Genomic DNA, 18,876 nt, shown 5'->3' on the forward strand with positions numbered 1-18,876 from the left:
ACATCCCTAGATGGTAAGAGTTAATGCTGTACTCTTTTCTCAGTAATTATAGGCTTTAGGATGTCTTTTTAAGTGGGAGAATGGACGTGTCATGCAGTTAGCCAATAAATGCAATCCCTGATTAAAATATGAGTTCTAAAAGTTTGCAGACTTCTATTTCCCTAGTGCATTTTCAGTTTCGGAGATGTGAACCTGGCTTCTTTCCCACCCCACCCCCCACCCCCTCAGTTCTCTCACGTAAGAGCTAAAGCTACGTGTCTTTTAACTGCACCAATCACACCCTCACAAACTTAAGTCGACAACTATGTGTTCAAAAATCTTTGTTTTCCCTTTGAAACTGGATGCGAAAAAGAAATCTCTCCTGTCAGTGGAGACAGCTGTGAAGGAACGAGGCGCCTGCACATAAATCTCCTTAAATTTTTTGAAGAGCTGCTTCTCTTTATCCCACTGGTATATCTGGGAGAACGTGTAGTCGCTCCCCAGGGCCAGGTAGTGATTCTCTTTAAAAGAAAAGGGCTGCAGGGTCATGGCCCCCCGGGACGGTAGAGCCTGGATCTCCACAAACTGCTTGCTGTTCCACCTCATGACCCTGGAGTCCCCGATGAAGCGGGTAAGGGACAGGTAGAGGGCGTTCTGCATGCGGAAGCTCTTCACAGCCAGCACGTCCTCCATGTTGGGGATGTCACTGTGGGGGACAAACTTCTTCGAGCTCTTATTCCACTGGAGGATGATGGGGACCTGGGAGCGGCTGGACAGGATCAGGTGTGATTTTCCATCTATATCCACGAACTCAGCATCCGTGTCCCTGAACCACTCGTGCAGGGACTGATACGAGTAGAATCCTTTGCTGTTCCATTTATACACGGTCGACAGACCGGCTTTGGAGCTGTCGGCGATGACGAAGAACGTCTCATCCTCAATCTGAAACAGCTCAATGTCGTTGGGCTTGGAAATGCGAGAGACTTCTATGTCTTGGAATTTGACAAACTTGGTCCAGCTCTCGTCGTATCTGTAAATGTGAGAGCCGCCGAAGAGCTGGGCCACCACCACAAAGACCTGATCTTCGATGAGGATGGCCTTGCAGCCCACGATGGACTGACCTGTGCTCCAGAAGAGGAGAGAGGGGGGTTAGGACAGCCACTGTGAGAAACTCTTGTCCAGAGTCAGAGAAGGACAAATGTTACATGATGCCAGTTTCACGTGAAGTCTAAAAATAATACAAGTAGACTTATTTACAAAACAGAAACAGGCTCACAAACATAGGCAGCAAACTTATGGTTACCAAAGGGGAAAGCAGGGAGGGATAAATTAGGAGTATGGGGTTATCAGGTACATACTACTGTATATAAAATAGATAAACAACAAGACCTACTGTATAGCACAAGGAACTATGGTCACTGTCTTGAAATAACCTATAATGGAGAATAATCTGAAATACATACACATGTATACAAAATGGAATCACTTTGCTGTATACCTGAAACTAACACAATATTGTAAACAAACTGTAGTTCAATTAAAAAAAAAAATAACAAACAACAATGAACAGAGTAAATATTTGTTTATGTAAATCTAAACTATATAGTAGTTCAAGGGGTTGCAAAGAGCCGGACATGACTGAGCGACTTCACTTCACTTCAAACTATATAAAACAAGAATTTCTTCAGGTAAATCAACTGTATTAAATAATAACATATTAACCAGAATATTTTGAGTTTAATCAAGAGGATGAAAAGGATAAATAATTACGTAAATCTAACTTGTATTTAAAAATTGGTAACTAATGAAGTCTTTAGGTAAATTTAAAAAAGTGCTTGTCCATCATGAAACTGGTACTCTTGTGGACATGTAGCCATTGTGGAAAAAAGTATGGCAGTTTTCAGAAATCCTAACAAAGAATTACCATATGATCCAGGAATTCCACTTCTGGGTTTAGACCCGAAGAATTGAAAGCAGGGTCTTGAAGAACACCATGTTCACAGAAGCATCATTCACAATAGTGAAAAGGGGGAGACAATCCAAGTGTCCATTGATGGATTAATAGATAAAGTGTGGTATATACACATCATGGAATACTGTACCACCTTAAAAAGGAAGGAAATTCTGACACATGCGGTGTGATGGATGAATGTTGAAGACATTAGGCTAACTGATGTAAGCAGTCACAAAAAGGCAAATAGTGTGTGATTCCACTCATGTGAGGTCCCTAGAGGAGTCAGTAGAGAGAGAAAGCAGAAGGGTGGTACCCAGGGCCTGAGAGCAGGAGAGAAAGAGGAGTTACATTTTAATAGGCATGGAGTTTCAGTTTTTCAAGATGAATTCTGGGGATCGATGCTTGTCTTGGACAGCACACAAACATAGTTAAGATGGTAAATTTTATATTATGTATATTTTCCCACAATTAAAAAAATAGTTTAAATGTATCTCCAGAGAAATAGGTTAAGTGTTGGTCATCTTGGCCTCTGGTGTCTTTAGAAGCAGGTACATAATTCAGGAAATTCGCTAAGACACAAACTGTCTGCATGTTATTCCTAGCTCCACAGGTCAGAATGAAGCAATTAAATGGGTTTCTTCTCTTGATGGTTAAAACACTAGGAATCAGGACTTAGAGGCGACTCTTTAGCAACTGCCCAGAGCAGGTGCTGCAGGAATACCTGCTGATGAGCCACTATCTGAATGATTCAGCTGCGGCAGCACCACACCGGAACTTTGCAGGAAAAGGGGAACCTTTTCAGTCATGACTCCTCTGTCTGGCTCAGCTCCCACCATCCTCTCCCCGTCTGCACCCAGAGTCTCCCTCAAAGTCTCCCCAGTCTTCCCATTCCAGCCAGAGAACAATAGCACCATCCACATCTCAAACAGTACTCACCCTCCATGTAGGTCATTCAATTAAAAGTTATTTCTTTCCCCTTATATCCTAGGCAATTTGGACCAAAGCGAATTTGGTCTGTAAATTACAAGGATAATTACCCAATTTCTATTCTTAGTATTAACTTTGGGGGAACATGGTGACTGGTTTATACGGTGGTATTTACTTTTCTCTTCCATTGCTTTGGCTTCCCAGCAAGAACCTGGTCCCTTTCCTTTGTTGAAAACTAATTTGTTAATGTTCATCAAAGCAAATTTTGAAAATAATAATAGATAACACTTATAAAGGCACTATTCTAAGTCCTTTACATGCTTATTATATACTTAGTATATACCCACTGAATCCTTACAACAGTCTTATGAAGCTGGTACTCTTATTACCATCAACATGATCCTCATTCTATAAAGGCATAGAAAAGTTCAGTAACTTATATAAGGTCACACAGCTATTATACCATGTGGTAGAGTCTGAGACTCAAATCCAGGGAGTCTCATTCCAGCCCACACTCCACAACCAATGTACCAAAAAGCACAAAGAAGGAAATTTAAAAAATCACTTGAACTGAAAATGCTGAAATAACACTTAATATCTTGATATAGTTCTTTAATTGCCAATCTCTGCACATACTCAAAGGTGCTTTTTAAAAATAGACTTGGGCAAGAGTAACATGAAAACTTACATTACCATATGTAAAATAGATAGCCAAAGGGAATTTGCTGTGTGGCTCAGGAAACTTAAACAGGGGCTCGGTATCAATCTAGAAGGGTGGGATGGGGAGGGAGATGGGAGGGAGGTTCAAAAGGGAGGGGATATATGTACACCTATGGCTGATTCATGTTGAGGTTTGACAGAAAACAATAAAATTCTGTAAATCAAGTATCCTTCAATAAGAAAATAAATTAAAAAAGAAAAGAAATGGGGAAAAAATAGATATGCACTTACAGTATACACGGACTTTTTATAGGCTACTTTTTCCCCTTGACCATTATGTTGTGAACATTTTCCCATGTTATTGCATCTTCTACAACTTGGATTTTAACACTACATAATATTCCATTGCATGGAGACACCACATCTTACTTAACTAATCCCCTACTGCTGGACATTGCAGTTATTTTCAGTTTTTCATTATTGTAAATAGTATGTTTCCCTGTAGGGAAATCTGTTTTTGAAAACCATCTGGCAGTGGAGAGATTGCAGGGCAGATGTTGTGCACATTTTTAAGACTTCTGAGTTTAAACTACTAAACCGCTTCTCAGAAACTTCTGACTCCCACCTGCCAACGCTAATTGAGGTGCATGCTCCTTGTTTCCCTGAGGCCTTAGCTATGGAGGTCCCTGCTCTGGGGTCTCAGCAGAGGGGCTGTGTGAGACAGAAAGAATTCCTTTCTTGGAGATGCTCCATAACACCTCTGTCCAGGGGTATCTTATGAAGTTGTAGTTAATGGAGTTGCAACAGCATAAGAAATCTTGTGTGTGTGTGTGTGTGTGTGTGTGTGTATTTTAATCTAGGAGGAGAGATGCTGCAACATATTTAGTGGACAGAAATCAAAAAGCAAACGAAATTAACCCAAAACAGGAGAGTTGAGAAGATACGTAGAAAGAAGATGTAAGGAGCAAAGCTGGGGATGGGAGTCATGACCCTGGGTCTCCCTCTCCTACTAGAAGACAGATGTCCCTTTTGCATGATGCCCAGTAGGGCCACAGAAGAGGAAGCATGTGTCCCTCCCATTCCTTGGAGCCCCAGACTTGCCAGGCGTGAATGGAGAAAAGCCTGCCCAGCCCTTGCTGACTCTGGGATCACCCTGTGATCAAACATGATAAATGAGGCATGCACGGCCCTGAGAGGGAAGAACGGCCCGCATTTGCCTTGGTCTGGTTTAAGGCAAGTGGTTCAGGGCTGTGCCCTGGCTCATCCACTTGTCGTATGCCCAGCTTGTGTGAGCTACAGAGCTTTTCTTCATACCAGGCTGAATTCTAGCGAGTCACACTCCTTCCTCCAAAGAACGACTGATCTCCTTGCTTCTGTAACCATCCTTCTCCCCTGCCTCCCTCAGGCCATTCTCTGCTGGCCCTGGCATTCCTACACTTAGAAAGTTGTAGAGACATTTTTACTGAAGTCAAAGAGTTAGGGTCTATGGGGGAAGGAGAGCTGCTTCTGGTTGTTGATTTTTTCACTATAAAATACAGACAATAGTACACACTATGAGGCTGTGTGAAGAAAAGATTTATGAATCACTGAGCACATAAATATGAGCTGCCTTCCTCTAAGTGAAAAATTATGTGACAGTGAATGTCATTTGTGTTTAATGGAAATTCATGTATTAAGAGAGCAGACAGAACAAGTAAATCATTCCAATAAGGTAATCAAGGAATGCTCCCTGTAGGAGGCTGCATTTGAGCCTGGAAATCCAGGTAAAGGGAGAAACAAAAGAAAGTGAGGTGGCTGAATTGTAAGATGTGATCAGAAAGCATTGACAGAAAATTGGCAATATGTGTTTGGAAAGGTGTGTTGGGACCCTGATGCATGAATTCTGTGTGCTTTCGTAAATTAAGAAAAGTAAAATATCCGAAGCTCGTGAATCTCCCTAGTGGTGGCAGCAAGGAAGGAGAATCACGTGTTTATTTTTTATCCTCAACTGATATCCCAATTGTTAAGAATTTTCTATATGCCAGGCCCCATGCTAAGTGTTATATAAGCTACCCAGTTAAGTTCCCATGGGCCCAACACTATGATCCCATTTTACAGATGAAATGGGAATTCATGAAATTACCATTTTACAGATGAAAGAGGTTCATGGATGTTAAAACTCAGCCAAAGTCATCAGTTAGAAAGATCCAGAGCCAGATTTATGAAAAAACAGTGTCATGTTCGTGTTCCTAAGCTTAACAAACACAAAGCTTAATGAGCTGTTGTAGCTCATTTCTTGGGCTTGCTGTAAGGCAGATCGCCGTGGGCTTTGTGTCCACCTGCCACCTCTCAGAAGATTCAGACTTCGACCCTGAGAGGCCAAGCAGTCCCTAGAAACCAGCAAGCTCCAGTCCTGGCTCTAGCCTCACCCACTCTGCCCTCACCACTTCCTACCCACCAGTTCTGTGGCCTCTGCCAGGTCACTTGCCTGAACCCTTGCAACAGCCCTTCAACTACTTTCTCTGATTCCACTTTTGTCCCCTCCCCACACATAGACTACTCTCCACTCAGCAGCTGCACGCAACCTAGCATTCTGTAGCAGGCACCCAAATCGTCCGTGTAGACTGGCTGATGCCTGCACAAAGTCCTCCATGACTCAGGTAAAAACCCAAGTCCTTGGCAGGACCTGCAAAGCCCTTAGGAGCAGCTCTTTAGCCTCTCTGACTTAGTCTCCTGCAACGGCCCCTGGACCACTCTGTCCAAGCCAAACTAGCCACCTGCATGTTCATCAAACAGGAAAAATACCCTCCTGCCTCTGGACATTTGCACTTGCTCTTCCCTCTGTCTGGAATGTTCTCCACCTCCCCCAACCCCTGCTGTCCATGTGCATCAAGCCCTCATGTCCCACAGGTTTTATTCAGACGCCTCCTTAATGAAGCCTCTACCAGACACTCTATGTAACATTTCAATCCTTCCACGCCTAGCACTTCAAATCTTTCCTCCCTGCAGCCTTTTCCCCTCTTAGCATGCTGCCATCTAATGCTTTGTATGTATGACAATTTTTTGCCTTGTTTTGCCTCTTTTTCTCTCCACCATTATAATACAAACTCCTTGAGGGTGGAGGTTTTCCTGTGGCTTGTTCACTGCCATGGCCCCCGCACCTAGACTGGGCTTGGCTCAGAGTAAGTGCTTAAGAAACCTTTGAGTGAACAAATGAATGAACAAATGGCTTGAAGAACCTGGTGCTGTGACCTATGCAGTGTGTAGGAAGGGCAGATGCAGGGCAGTGCTGTTGCTTTCTACCAAGGTCATACGGGAGAGGGAAAGGGAGGGATGAGCAGTGACAAACCCTGGGCTCTGCCTTGGAAGTGACAGCAGAGTGGCTTAACATACCCGAGCCTCCATCTCTTCATTCATAAAGGTGAGAAGGAAGTCGGCATTAGGAACTGCCTGCGCTGTGCCTGCACTTATCCAGTCCTCACACCCAAGTGAGGCAAGTCTCCTGCCTATTTCACAGATGAGAAAGCTGAGGCTCAGAGGTCACAGCTACTTCCTAGCGCATAGCGGAGTCAGGAGTAGAACCCACATTCATAGATTTTCAAACCCTGAGCTCTTTATACTTGATACACCTCCTCTCTTTTGAACGAATGGTGCTTGTCCTCTACCTATGGGCAGGGGACCTGCAGTAACGCCTCAAATAGCTATTGTGAGTTCCAGTGAGACTAACCAGTGCCTGGATCCCTGTAAGCCCACAGCCAGGGCCAGCATGAAGCACTGGCATCAGAACTCCTTGCTTTAAGGCACAACTTCACTCTGCTCCTACTTCCTCAAGTGGGAGGCAGGAGAGAAGGCAGAGGGGCTGGTTCACTTAGCCCTCGCCGATCTTCCAGGTCAGAGAAAAGGCACAAGCAAAAAACCTTGCAGGTAGCAAAGCGAGTCCCTCTCTCACCCTCCTTTTTCTTCTAACATGGACTGGCTCTTGGGTCTTGAGGCCTGGGCTTCCCTCCATCGTGCGCTGCACTGTGAACCGCAGCACTCACCTGTGCTGAGTCTGCACTTGGAGTGAGTAAGGCTGCTCCCCAGGAATGTGGGCTCAGCACTGGGAGGCCAGATGGCATCTTGGAGCATCGAGATGTACGTCTCACAGCCCTCTCGCCAGATCAGGCTCATTAGCAGCTCTGCCTCCAATGGTGAGCGTCTCTCTCCCTGCATCCCTGCACCTGCGGCAAGGCCACCTTGGGCCTGAGAGGTTCCTAGGAGCCTCTGGACCCTGAAATGCTACCTGGACGTGCCCCCTCTGCAGTAGCAAGATGCTGCTGCAATCAGACCAGGAATCACAGAAGGAAACCCGTACATGGGGCCACAGTTAACGGTGCTGTTTGTAAAGTCAGGATTATGATCAGATTGCATTTCAATACAGAAGTCTTTGAAAGATTATTTTGACTTTATCCACTTATTTAAAAAGCAAGTAGATGGTCCATTTTTAGTAGCTCTAAGACACTGGGATTCAGTGACAGCACTGAATGAACCACCAAGTCTTATCCCAAAGGTTTGAATTTAGGAAGCCATTTATGCTTATTTTGTATGTATTTACTAAAAGGAAGGGCTTCCCAGGTGGAACTTGCCTGCTAAAGCAGGAGGCATAAAAGATCTCTGGGTTTGATCTCTGGGTTGGGAAGATCCCCTGGAGGAGGGCATGGCAACCCACTCCAGTATTCTTGCCTGGAGAATCCCATGGACTGTGGAGCCTGGAATGCTATATTCCATAGGGTAACAAAGAGTTGGATACAACTGAAGCAACTTAGCATGCACACACTAAAACACAGCAGTGATCACCAGGACCTGGCCAGGGGGCAGTAGAAACAGCTATAGAGTGTGTGTCTGTGTGTTGTGTGTGTGTCCATACATGTGTGCATGAGACTGTGTGTGTGCATGTGTGTATGTATTAACATATTAGTTACCAGCATCACAAAAGTCAAAGGATGCATATAGCTGCTAGAAAGCTGGTGCAGTCTTAGGCTGTCATGACTGTTCAAGATCAAGGAATTCTAGAAGTGACTTCTCCCCATTTCAGGAAAGTGCTTCCCACCACAGGCCCCCCCATCACCCTCTCCCTTTACAAAAGGATCACCAACAGTAAGTAGAATCACCACCTGAGCTTTCTGTTTGCACCATAACTCACCACATCCAGAAAAAGTTGGAGAGAAGTGGGTAAGCTGGAAAGTGTTCCCAAATCAAATCAAGCGGGAGAGCCAAGCTCCCTCTCAGGATGACAAAGAACATTTCTTCTCTCCCGGGTTTTAGACTACTCTGAAATGAGGTCAGTACATCCAGTCAAAGCCACAACACACCTGTAATGTTGTCGTAGCTCCGGAAATTCATTTCGATGTGGTCCCATTCCAGCACCATGCAGTTCTCCATGCTGGGCTGAGCGATGGCCACGTACACGTCATTCTTGGAGTTGAACGTATCCACTGAAACTGACTGGTAGGGCAGAGTCTGATGAACAACAAAATCTGGGAATGTGTGTTTAAAAAAAAAAAGTCTCCATGAGATCTCCTGTGAGAATTACAGACCGCTACCCTCACCCCTTCTATCTTTTCTCTCATTGATTCCAAAGAAGACTGGGGAGGAGGGAGGGTGGGAGAGAACACCACACATCCCAGCATGTTTCAGTCTGAGAGATTCCAGAGGGTTCTGGCTTGCACGGGATTAGCAGATTGAACGCACAGCTTCTTACACAGCTTCCTTGAGATAAATAGCTCACGAGCTTGGCTAGAGTATCTCAAAGTTTTAAACAAATTTGGTGAGACCTGGCTTTCAAAAAGACAGGACAGCAAGGATGCTGCAGAGTAACATTCCTGAAATTACCATGAAATTTACTCTGTGAAGAAGGGATGCTGTGGTTAAATTCCTTTGGAGATGCTGTATTTTTAGCTCACTCAGAATAGTCCCAGTAGTAAAGAAAAGTGAAAGTTAACTCCCAAAAAGGCACTTTTGGAAACCAAACTGAATTCTCTGACTAGGTCTCAGAGGTTTATAAAGCCCACAGTTTGGGGAAGTTAACCTAAGTGTGTTTACTGATTACTAGCCTCGTACAGTGCTAAGTATGGCGGTACCTGGGATCTGGGCAACGCTCTGCAGCTCAGAGGGCAGTTGCAGGAGATCTTAAATTTTCCAGCAGCATAGAAGCCATCCTATTTGAGCACACGCTCTGCTCCTCCATTTAGTGGTAAGTCAATACCCGTCATCTGTATCGCTCCCCTGAGCTACAATGACTCACTGTATGAAATCTTGGTAGGAATGTACAGTCTCACCAAGAAACAGGGTTAACATGCCATTGGATGCAAGAATAGTTAGTGTGTGGGGTAGCCAGAGAACTAGTGAAGAAAAAAAAAACAAAAACCCAAAACATTCATAAGAGTTTATTTCTCTGGCCAGAAATATTTTAGGGTTCGCTGCTTCTTGGCAGACTAAAAGCGCCCAGAATAAAATGAGGGTGGATGTCTGGTTTAGGAAAGTCATTCCTATGAGAAAAGCCTGGCTTTGCCCACCTCTTCCCCTCTCAATCCTTTTCCATGCCTGCTGAAGTCCCATCTCCTCTGCAAACCTGTTCTGATGGGTCCAATCCACAGGACCAGTCCTAACTCACTGGACTCAGAATCAGGCACTATTGTTCACACGTGATCGTTCACGGTGATTGAATCTCCAATTTTGTGGCATCCTGGTAGCTCAGTCAGTAAAGAGTCTGCCTGCAAGGGGAGACCCGAGTTCAATTCCTGGGTCAGAAAGATCCCCTGGAAAAGGAAATGGCAACCCACTCCAATATTCTTGCTTGGGAAATCCAACGGACAGAGGAGCCTGGTGGGCTACAATCCATGGGGTTGCAAGAGTCAGACAGAACTTAGCAACTAAACCTACCTACCTATAGTGACATCAGGGTCAGATTTGGAAAAATTCGAGGAATCTTAGCTCCAGAAGCTGAAGCTCAGAGAGGGTGTGCTCTTGGCCACTGACACACAACCAGCATGATGTGTCTCTGGAAAGGCTTCCTAAGGAAGGGCCTGGGTCTCCATGACACAAGCTCATAGCCGCCATTCAAGAAATAACTGACTCAGAAGCCTCACAAAGATGCCAAATGAGAAAGGCATTCACAGGCCAGACACCCGGTAACAACTAAGGAAGGCCAGTGCAGAAGGACCAGAGGCAGGTCAGTGGCAGAGCAGCTGAGCCAGTGTTGAGGTGGGAAGCATGGACAGGGGTGGGATGAGCAATGCCAGTCAGGGGCAGGAGAAAGTAGGGCTGAGGAGTAAGGGCAGAGTGAGGCACCGGAAAGAGCACTGTGCCTGCAGTCAAACCACCTGAAACCACCTTCTGCCTTTGAATTCCCAGGCTGTGCACTTCCCTTTACAAGGCCTCAGTTTACTTATCTGCAGTATGGGGACAATGATACCTGCCTCTCAAGCGCAGTGTCAGGGACAGATTAGGCAATGCGGTGGACATGCTGACCCCAGACTCAGCACACACGAGGCAGTCCCCTCCACTGTTCTGGCCACTGCTGGGCTATCTCTCAGGGAAAGTATCCATCGTAATGGCATCTAAGATAAAATGCCAGAGTTATGACTGTTTTTTTGCTGAGTGACCTCAGGGAAGTTGCCCAACCTTTCCTGGCCTCAGTTTCCTCGTCATTTATTATGATTCATACTCATGTAGAACAGTGCTTTACATGTGGTGTGTGTTCATACGTGTCACCTCTTTGGAGGGGCCCATTTCATTGCAAGTGGACAGGAGCTACTGACTTGGTGAGTGTGGGAGGGCTGACCTCACCCTGGCCTACTCTGAAGATGTCAGGGGAGAGGATGGGCCTGAACGAAGGACACTTGCAGGTATAGAGAGAAGGGGGAGAAGCAGAGAGAAGGCTGCCTCTGCCTCTGACAGCAAAAGGTGGCCAAGGATCTGTGGGGACAGGCAGCAGGAATGGAGGAGGTAACCCCCTTCTGAAACATTCAGAAGCACCAAGGCAGGTGGGACAGATGGCTCCTAACCCGCCTGCACCTACTGCTCCAGGAACTCAGGGAAGAGCTTCAGATTCCCCAGGAATAAAGTGAGAGCCACTTCTATCTCACAAGGGTGCTGCAGAGACCCAACAGGAGAGAGCTGGTAAGTGTGAGTGCCCAGCCGTGGCTGCACTCAGGAGTTTTATACATGTCACAACGACAGTGAGAAGCTGCCTGTGTGAAGACTTAGGGCTCCAGCATGGCTCCAGGCTCCCTCTCCTCTCTCAAGACCCACCAAATATCAGCGTTGCTTGGTCAAAGACTAAAAATTGGAAAACTTGCCTGATTCATTCCAGTGGGCCCTGGCGGTCCCAGTGTAAAAGTCAGAAAGTGCTCTGGGGGCTGCAAGAGGTTTCCATGTTCACAGGCTGGTCAATGGGAAAGGGAACAGGAGCAGCCATGGTCTGTTACCTTTCTTGGAGGTAGAAGAGTACTCAGCGAGTACAGCCGTGTTCTTTGAATTACAGCCAAGAGGGCTATCACTTCCTCCAGTGTCTCCGCTTGTCTTTTCTCATCCAAGTGTGCCCAAGGTTACAAACACTCCCGATGGCTATAACCCCAACTCCTTGTATGCATAGACTTCTGCCTACACTGAATCCCCAGCAATATGAGCACTCGTGAGCTTAAAAATGCAGGCTGTTCAAAGCACAGACCCAAAAGTTTACATTTTTTTATTTTAAAAAGTTCCAGAAAGAGAGCTGCCGAAAATAGAGAGCATTTTACAAATCTAGACTCTAATGGCCCTATTTCCATTGATTTCCCCAAAAACGTTGGTTTCATAATATTTTCTATATCCTAGCTGACAAAGCAGACTCCTAAATCATTTGAATTATAAATAGAATTCTTTTAAAAAAATTTTTTTTAATGTGGATCATTTTTTAAATCTTTATTAAATTTGTTACAATACTGCTTTTGTTTTACGTCTTTTGGCCTCAAGGTGTGTGGTATTTTAACCTCCTACCAGGGATCGAACCCGCACCCCTTGCACTGGAAGGCATAATCTTAACCACTGGACTGCCAAGGAAGTCTCATAGATCTAATTCTTAATAGGAGACTCCTTCTCCCTCTTTGATGCTGCTGACCGAAAAGGGGAGGAGGAACAGGAGGAAGAAAAAAGAGAAGAAAAAGGGGAAGAAACGGGTGAAACAATATGATTGATGGATGTGTTCTTGTGTGAATGGAGGAGGGGACCTGGAGAATTTAAACATCTTCCCTCATCCCCCTCTTATATTACTTGTCAGAGACAGCAAAAGCACATTCATTGTGGAAAGATCTCGAACAATCCACATATTGATATGACACCAATTTACTAGTGTTAAAGTATTAATGGCCTTCTCTGCAAGAAGCCCTGCCACTTCCATTCACATCGGATTAAGTTCATGATGTCAGTAGGACTCTTACAATTTAGGCCTTGCTCCCACTGGAATCAACAGATTTTTACATAGCTATTTATAGCACTTGCAGGAAATAAATTATACATGATGCTGATCCTATGGGGAGAGAAACTGCACATTAATGCATTATTTCTCTTTGCATTTTCATCAGCCCTGAAATAGGGAAGCTAACGGGACAATTAGGATGCAAAATTCACTCCCTCTAAGGAATTTAGTGAATTATCCACCAAACATGGGGAATCATGAGCAGGTAACAGGGATTTTGGAGGTGGTTAAAAATAGACTTGAAGCAGAGTATTATGGAGGGACTGTGATTAATCTGGAGAGCTGAAACCAGCCAGGGGTGGCTTTGTGGTGTTAATTACACCCCTGCGCTAGGAACAGGATGGTAATCATACGTTCCTCTCCCTGGGAAGAACAAGGTGAGACATCTACCTAAAGAATTTACTCCTTCCTAAAACCCTGAGCTAAGAGGAAAACAAGGCACTGAGAAAATATGCTTCTTCCCCAATCTCGTGTAAGGATGCAATACCGGTACCATGAATCTCAGACTTGACTTTCCAACTTCCATCCCTCTTCATCTACTTCCTCCCTAGTCCAAAATAAAGCAGCAGAGGATGAGGCTTGATCTGAGCCAGAAAATAGGAAGGGACTATATTTGGGGGTGGGTCACAGCTTGCTGGCACCATTTTTTCATGATGGAAGATGCTGTGAGCCAGAGTTTATTTGCTCATGAGCCTTAAGGGGATAAAACAAGTACAAAGGCAGAATCATCATTCCCTTGCTTCTAGGGTGGGGTGCTAACTTTCTAAATTTTAGCAAAAAGCTTGTTAGGGAAGAGAAATATGTATAAGAGAATGCCCAAAATATGTTAAGGACTTCATGCTACCCCAGAGATGCCAGGTCTGGAACAGATGCCCGAGTTCCAAGGCTCTCTACAGCCCAAGCTATTTCTCCCTGAGACTGGCAGTTTTCACACACTAGGGCCAGGTGTGAAGAGAACAACAAGCTGCTCACTTCAGTGTAGGGTTTAGAAACTCTCCAGAAAAATGAGAAGAGGAAGAAAGGAGCCCCAGTGAGCTGTGGTTTCACATTTCGTACGGCATGGCCTTGAATGCCACCTTTTGGTGCAAACGTCATTGACCGTGACCTCTGATTTATTGCGCTGCTCTACAATACAATAAATAAACCCCCAGTGGCCTCAGCTGGCTAAAGGGCACCTGCCAATTACACAGCTGAATGAGTCCCTGTTCAGTGACGAAAGACAAGGGCATTTCCATAAGACTTCAAGTTTCCTCTCAGAAAAGGACAGAACTTGTCGGCGTCCCTTATTGACAAAGATATCTGGAAATAATTTTTACTTCTGAGTTTTTGTTTGTTTATTTGATCGGGGGATAGCAGTAGAGTTTAAATGTGGTATTTTGTTCTTGGAGTTTTTGTCTTTTGAGTTTCTGTAACTATTTTCTGAGTTTTCAATCCTGCTGCTCCTACTGACATGCCTTGAGGCTTTGTAGATATCAACTCTCAGCCTGAATGTTTATTTTTATAAGTCTGGTAAGCAGGTTGCATACTGTGGCTTGATCTGCTCTCCTTTAAAATGTGGCTTTAAAAGCTGTAGAAACTCCATCTAAGCTTTCATATGGAGCTACTCTCCTGTTTTCTACAAGATATGACAGTTGAGACAGTATTTTAATTTTATCTTTTAACCTAAAAATGTATAAACTGAAACCTTGAGGCAGGCCATAGAAAAAATAATCAAACTTTCTTTACATTTTGTTTCCTCAGTGTGAATTTTTCCTTTTGATAGCTCGTTGTTAACTTGTGTTTCTACTCTGCCATGGTTATGTATGACTTACTTAGTTATCTCATTTTACATGGAACTACGAGAGTAATTCTGGTATTTATTAGTTAAGTGTCCAATAAATTTCATATTATTCAATCAAGAGAACAGTAATTTAGGCATCTCTGCACTGCCTTTCCATGAAGCCTAGCCTGATTTGAAAATGTTCTCATGCCAAACTCACCAGTTCCTGCCTTAAAAGCTTTAGAGAAATTTGAAGTTGTAAAGAATCAAAATTAAAGTAAGTGCAGTTAATAAAAATCCTTCCAGACCGCTGAGATATTTTCCCTGCCACATCAATTCATTTCTTTTTTAACGCTTAAATTTCCCCTAAAATAATTTTGATAGAAAACTTTTATCCCTACATTTTCCAAACTCCCTATTGATAGTATTTTTAAAGAAAGCATTATTCTAAATAACAGACTTTGATGATAGAGGTTCTGAATACCTGTAGTTGTGCATTCATAGTCAAAGCTGGTCACGTCATTCAGCTTCTTTTCCTGATATTCTGGCGGACCGATACACAGGACATCAGAAACAGTGGAATTCGTCATCTTCAACCACAGATACAACCACTTGGCTTTACAGTCACATTCAAACTTATTGCCCCTCAAATCTCTAACAAAACAAAACAAACACAGATGCAGAGAAATAGACATGTCAGAAATGTTTTGGCAGTAATATGAAACTCCAGAATTCTTAATATCCTGACATATTTAACAAATCCCAAAAAATGGAATTAAAAAAAAATTTCTATTTAATGCATCCAATGTCCTTTACTTCTCATTGACTTCATTGAAGACTCTTTAGTGTTCTTGATTTTAACCATATAGCACACAGAGAGTTCTCAGAGTTGACACACCACTATTTCTGCAAATCCTCTTGAAAATGTCACCACACCATGCTGGAAATGGGGGACAGGTGAAAGAAGAACACCACCCAGCATAGGTCCTTACACGCAAACAAGACACTACAGGAAGATAGCTCTGACAAATGCAATTGATACTTTGCTGCTGCTGCTGCTGCTCCTAAGTCGCTTTAGTCATATCCAACTCTGTGCGACCCCATAGACGGCAGCCCACCAGGCTCTCCGTCCCTGGGATTCTCCAGGCAAGAACACTGGAGTGGGTTGCCATTTCCTTCTCCAATGCATGAAAGTGAAAAGTGAAAGTGAAGTCGCTCAGTCATGTTCCAACTCTTAGCAACCCCATGGACTGTGGCCTACCAGGCTCCTCTGCCCATGGGATTTTCCAGGCAAGAGTACTGGAGTGGGTTGCCATTGCCTTCTCTGATTGATACTTTAAGATCTCGTTAAACTTTGTCCAATAAGGGATGACAAAACACAAGAAAATAAAGCAGATGGGGAAAAAGGGGGACAATTGCTCACGGGACAAAAGGGGGACCCTATCACCCAGCATACCGAATTACCACTGGCCTAATGCTACTAAGCACAGTTAACATGGCAAAATTAAACACAGTACAATCTATATGCTGTTTCCCAGTGTTGGCCGCTTTGTCATGGGTTTTTAGTAATTACAACAAAATGCAGTATAGGGGAAGACTGGATTTCAAGACAAGCACACATAAACTTAATTTTCATTACTTACAGTTCAATCAAAGAGTCTAAATCACTGAAGACATCCCTTGGGAGTGCTTTTATGTGGTTGTTGGCCAAAGAACTGGAACAAGAAAGTCACGATTTAATGTGTATATTATCTTTATGCCCAGTCACTCTGAAGTCTGTTAAATAATGCAAGTGATTTAAAACAGAGCTCAGTGTAGTTCAATGTCTGACTTTGGTTACTGATACTGAGATAAAGAATTTTAGTTTACTTATACAAAGAAAACATTAGAGATGCTGAACTACACAATATAAGTTTTTTTATTTTGTTTTTAAAACAATTATTTATTAAGCTCTTGATATATATGTTAAACCTCATGTTTTATGATATATATGATATACATGTTGGCATCTCATGTTTCTCAGAATAAAAGCCGAAGTCCTTTAGATGGCACCCAAGGCCCTCCATTGTCTAGTTACCTTCATTCCCACCTACCCGTGGGACTGAATCTCTGCTGACTCAGATCACCCACACTGGTTCCTTTGCTATTCCTCACACAGGCTAGGCATGCTCCCAGCTCAAGTTCTCTGAACCTGGTGTTCATCTGCCTGATGCTCTTCCCCTAGTTATTCACATGGTTCAGCCAGCACCCTCTCCAGGTCCACCCTCCACTTTCACCACCTTCCCTGATCTCTACACAAGTCCCTTCCATGCTCTGTTGACCTTCATTGCACAACTATCACTTAGCAAACACTATGTATTATCTATTTGTTTATTGACTGTTTATTCTCCCTAAACATAAGATCAGAGGTTTTTGTCTGTCCACATCTGTATCCCTTGCATCTAGCACAGTGACACACAGTGGGTACTCAGTAAATCTCTCTCAATGAACGGTTTAAACACCAAATGAGAATGATTAAAAAAAAAAGCAAAAACACAGATGTTCAGTCTTATCCCAAGAAGTTCCCTAGTAGGGCATCCAAGTGAATTTTATTACTTGTGACTAAGAAAAAAAAAAGGACTCAGTAAATACTCTTTTACATAAAGAATCTCAGCACTAACCCTAATGATAATACAAAATCTCAGTGAACCACAATGTTTAGGGAATGACTGATTGAGATCAGTCTCATTTTCTCCTTAATGAAGGTTGACTAGAAACCATTCTGCATTTTTGTTCTTCGAGTTGAAGAACTTTTTATAATGTCTCTCTATAATATAGTCCCCATCTTCAGCAAGTAGACTTGAACGAATATTATCAACTCTTTCTCTGATGATTCAGGATTATGCAGTGCCCTGTCATCATCCTGCCGAAGATGAATGTCCACGGTGCTGGGCTGCTGACGCAGAAAGATGCTAGGTGTTGAAACGAAGTACATCAAGTCTGATTTCCCCCAGGCCTCGTGCCCTGAGTGAGTCAGCCAAAACACTCATGCTTACTTTTGTTTTCTTCTACACACTTGAGTACAAACAGAAAACATATAAATGATAATCAACACGTAGGGAATTGAGCACCACCCTCTTTAAAAATATATATGAAATCAGTCTTTTATAGCATCCTAATGAACCATCCAAGAAGTAGGAATGAAAGAGTGTTCTTCCTTAGAGTCAGCTAGGATAGAAAGCTTTGTGCCCGTTTTTAATCCAAACATTCTTATTGTGTAATACCAACAGAATACAGGGAGACCTATAGTTTCTGAATTATGTCCTTTCTCATCCAGGTAACCACAAATGGATTAAAATACAATTTCATGTATCATTTTACATTCTTTCGTAAATGATTTATTTGTATATTTTTAAAGATGTTGGAAATAGGTTGAACAGATGATAAATTGGAATTGTAACTACAGACTGTAGATTATAGACTTCGGACTGTAATCAGACTGAATGTTCTTAAGAAGCCGCTTTTTGAAATTTAAAAAGGAGATAGTTGTTTTTATTTTTTTTCTGGTTGCTAGTCACTTTTTTTTAAGTAAAGCACAATTTTTTAGCTAATTAAAGGTTACTAGTTTAGCTAAATATTTTTAGTGAATTGAAATGCACTGGATTGAAGTGATAAGCATATATAGAGTCATCAAGGCCAAAATAAAAGCAACTGTTCTAAATGTTCAATTTAGATTTCAGAAAGCTGAATTATTTAGATGGACTATCCACCACCACCTCCCCACACCCCCAGACTCAGTGCATAACATCTCACTTTCCACTTCATTTTGTCTACAAATTCATGGCACATACTTCATTTCTAAAACTACTTAACTGGTCCCTTGGGCTTTGTGGGACTGCTGGAAAAACAAATGTCCCAGATTTTAGTTACAGATTGGCACTGTTCCTTCAATGCTTTGAAACCTGATCTGTGTTTCTTTGTGTATGAATGTGAGTCTGCAGGTGTTATAAAAGTTCATAAAAGATAAAAAGCAGGTACTTAAACAAGCAAATTTCAGACAGTCACTTCCTTAAGCATGGGAGTGAAGTTGAATGAGCTTACCAGTTCACACAGAAAAAAAGAGGATGGGTGATCAGCTCATTC

General features: G+C 43.2%; 1 protein-coding gene across 1 annotated transcript in view; it reads right to left on the bottom strand.

Annotated features, from left to right (window-relative positions):
• Window positions 1-272: 272 nt before the first annotated feature.
• LGI2 (leucine rich repeat LGI family member 2) overlaps window positions 273-18,876 on the bottom strand; it is a 28,019-nt gene continuing 9,415 nt past the window's right edge. The window contains exons 5-8 of the mRNA XM_055587451.1: window positions 16,398-16,469; window positions 15,239-15,408; window positions 8,851-9,015; window positions 273-1,100 (exon numbers count right to left, since the gene is read on the bottom strand). Coding sequence (XP_055443426.1) covers window positions 283-1,100; window positions 8,851-9,015; window positions 15,239-15,408; window positions 16,398-16,469 — 1,225 coding nt within the window. The 3' untranslated portion in view covers window positions 273-282. The remainder of the gene's footprint in view (window positions 1,101-8,850; window positions 9,016-15,238; window positions 15,409-16,397; window positions 16,470-18,876) is intronic.

This window comes from Bubalus kerabau, chromosome 7 (assembly GCF_029407905.1).
Source record: "Bubalus kerabau isolate K-KA32 ecotype Philippines breed swamp buffalo chromosome 7, PCC_UOA_SB_1v2, whole genome shotgun sequence".
NCBI classification, from domain to species: domain Eukaryota; kingdom Metazoa; phylum Chordata; class Mammalia; order Artiodactyla; family Bovidae; genus Bubalus; species Bubalus kerabau.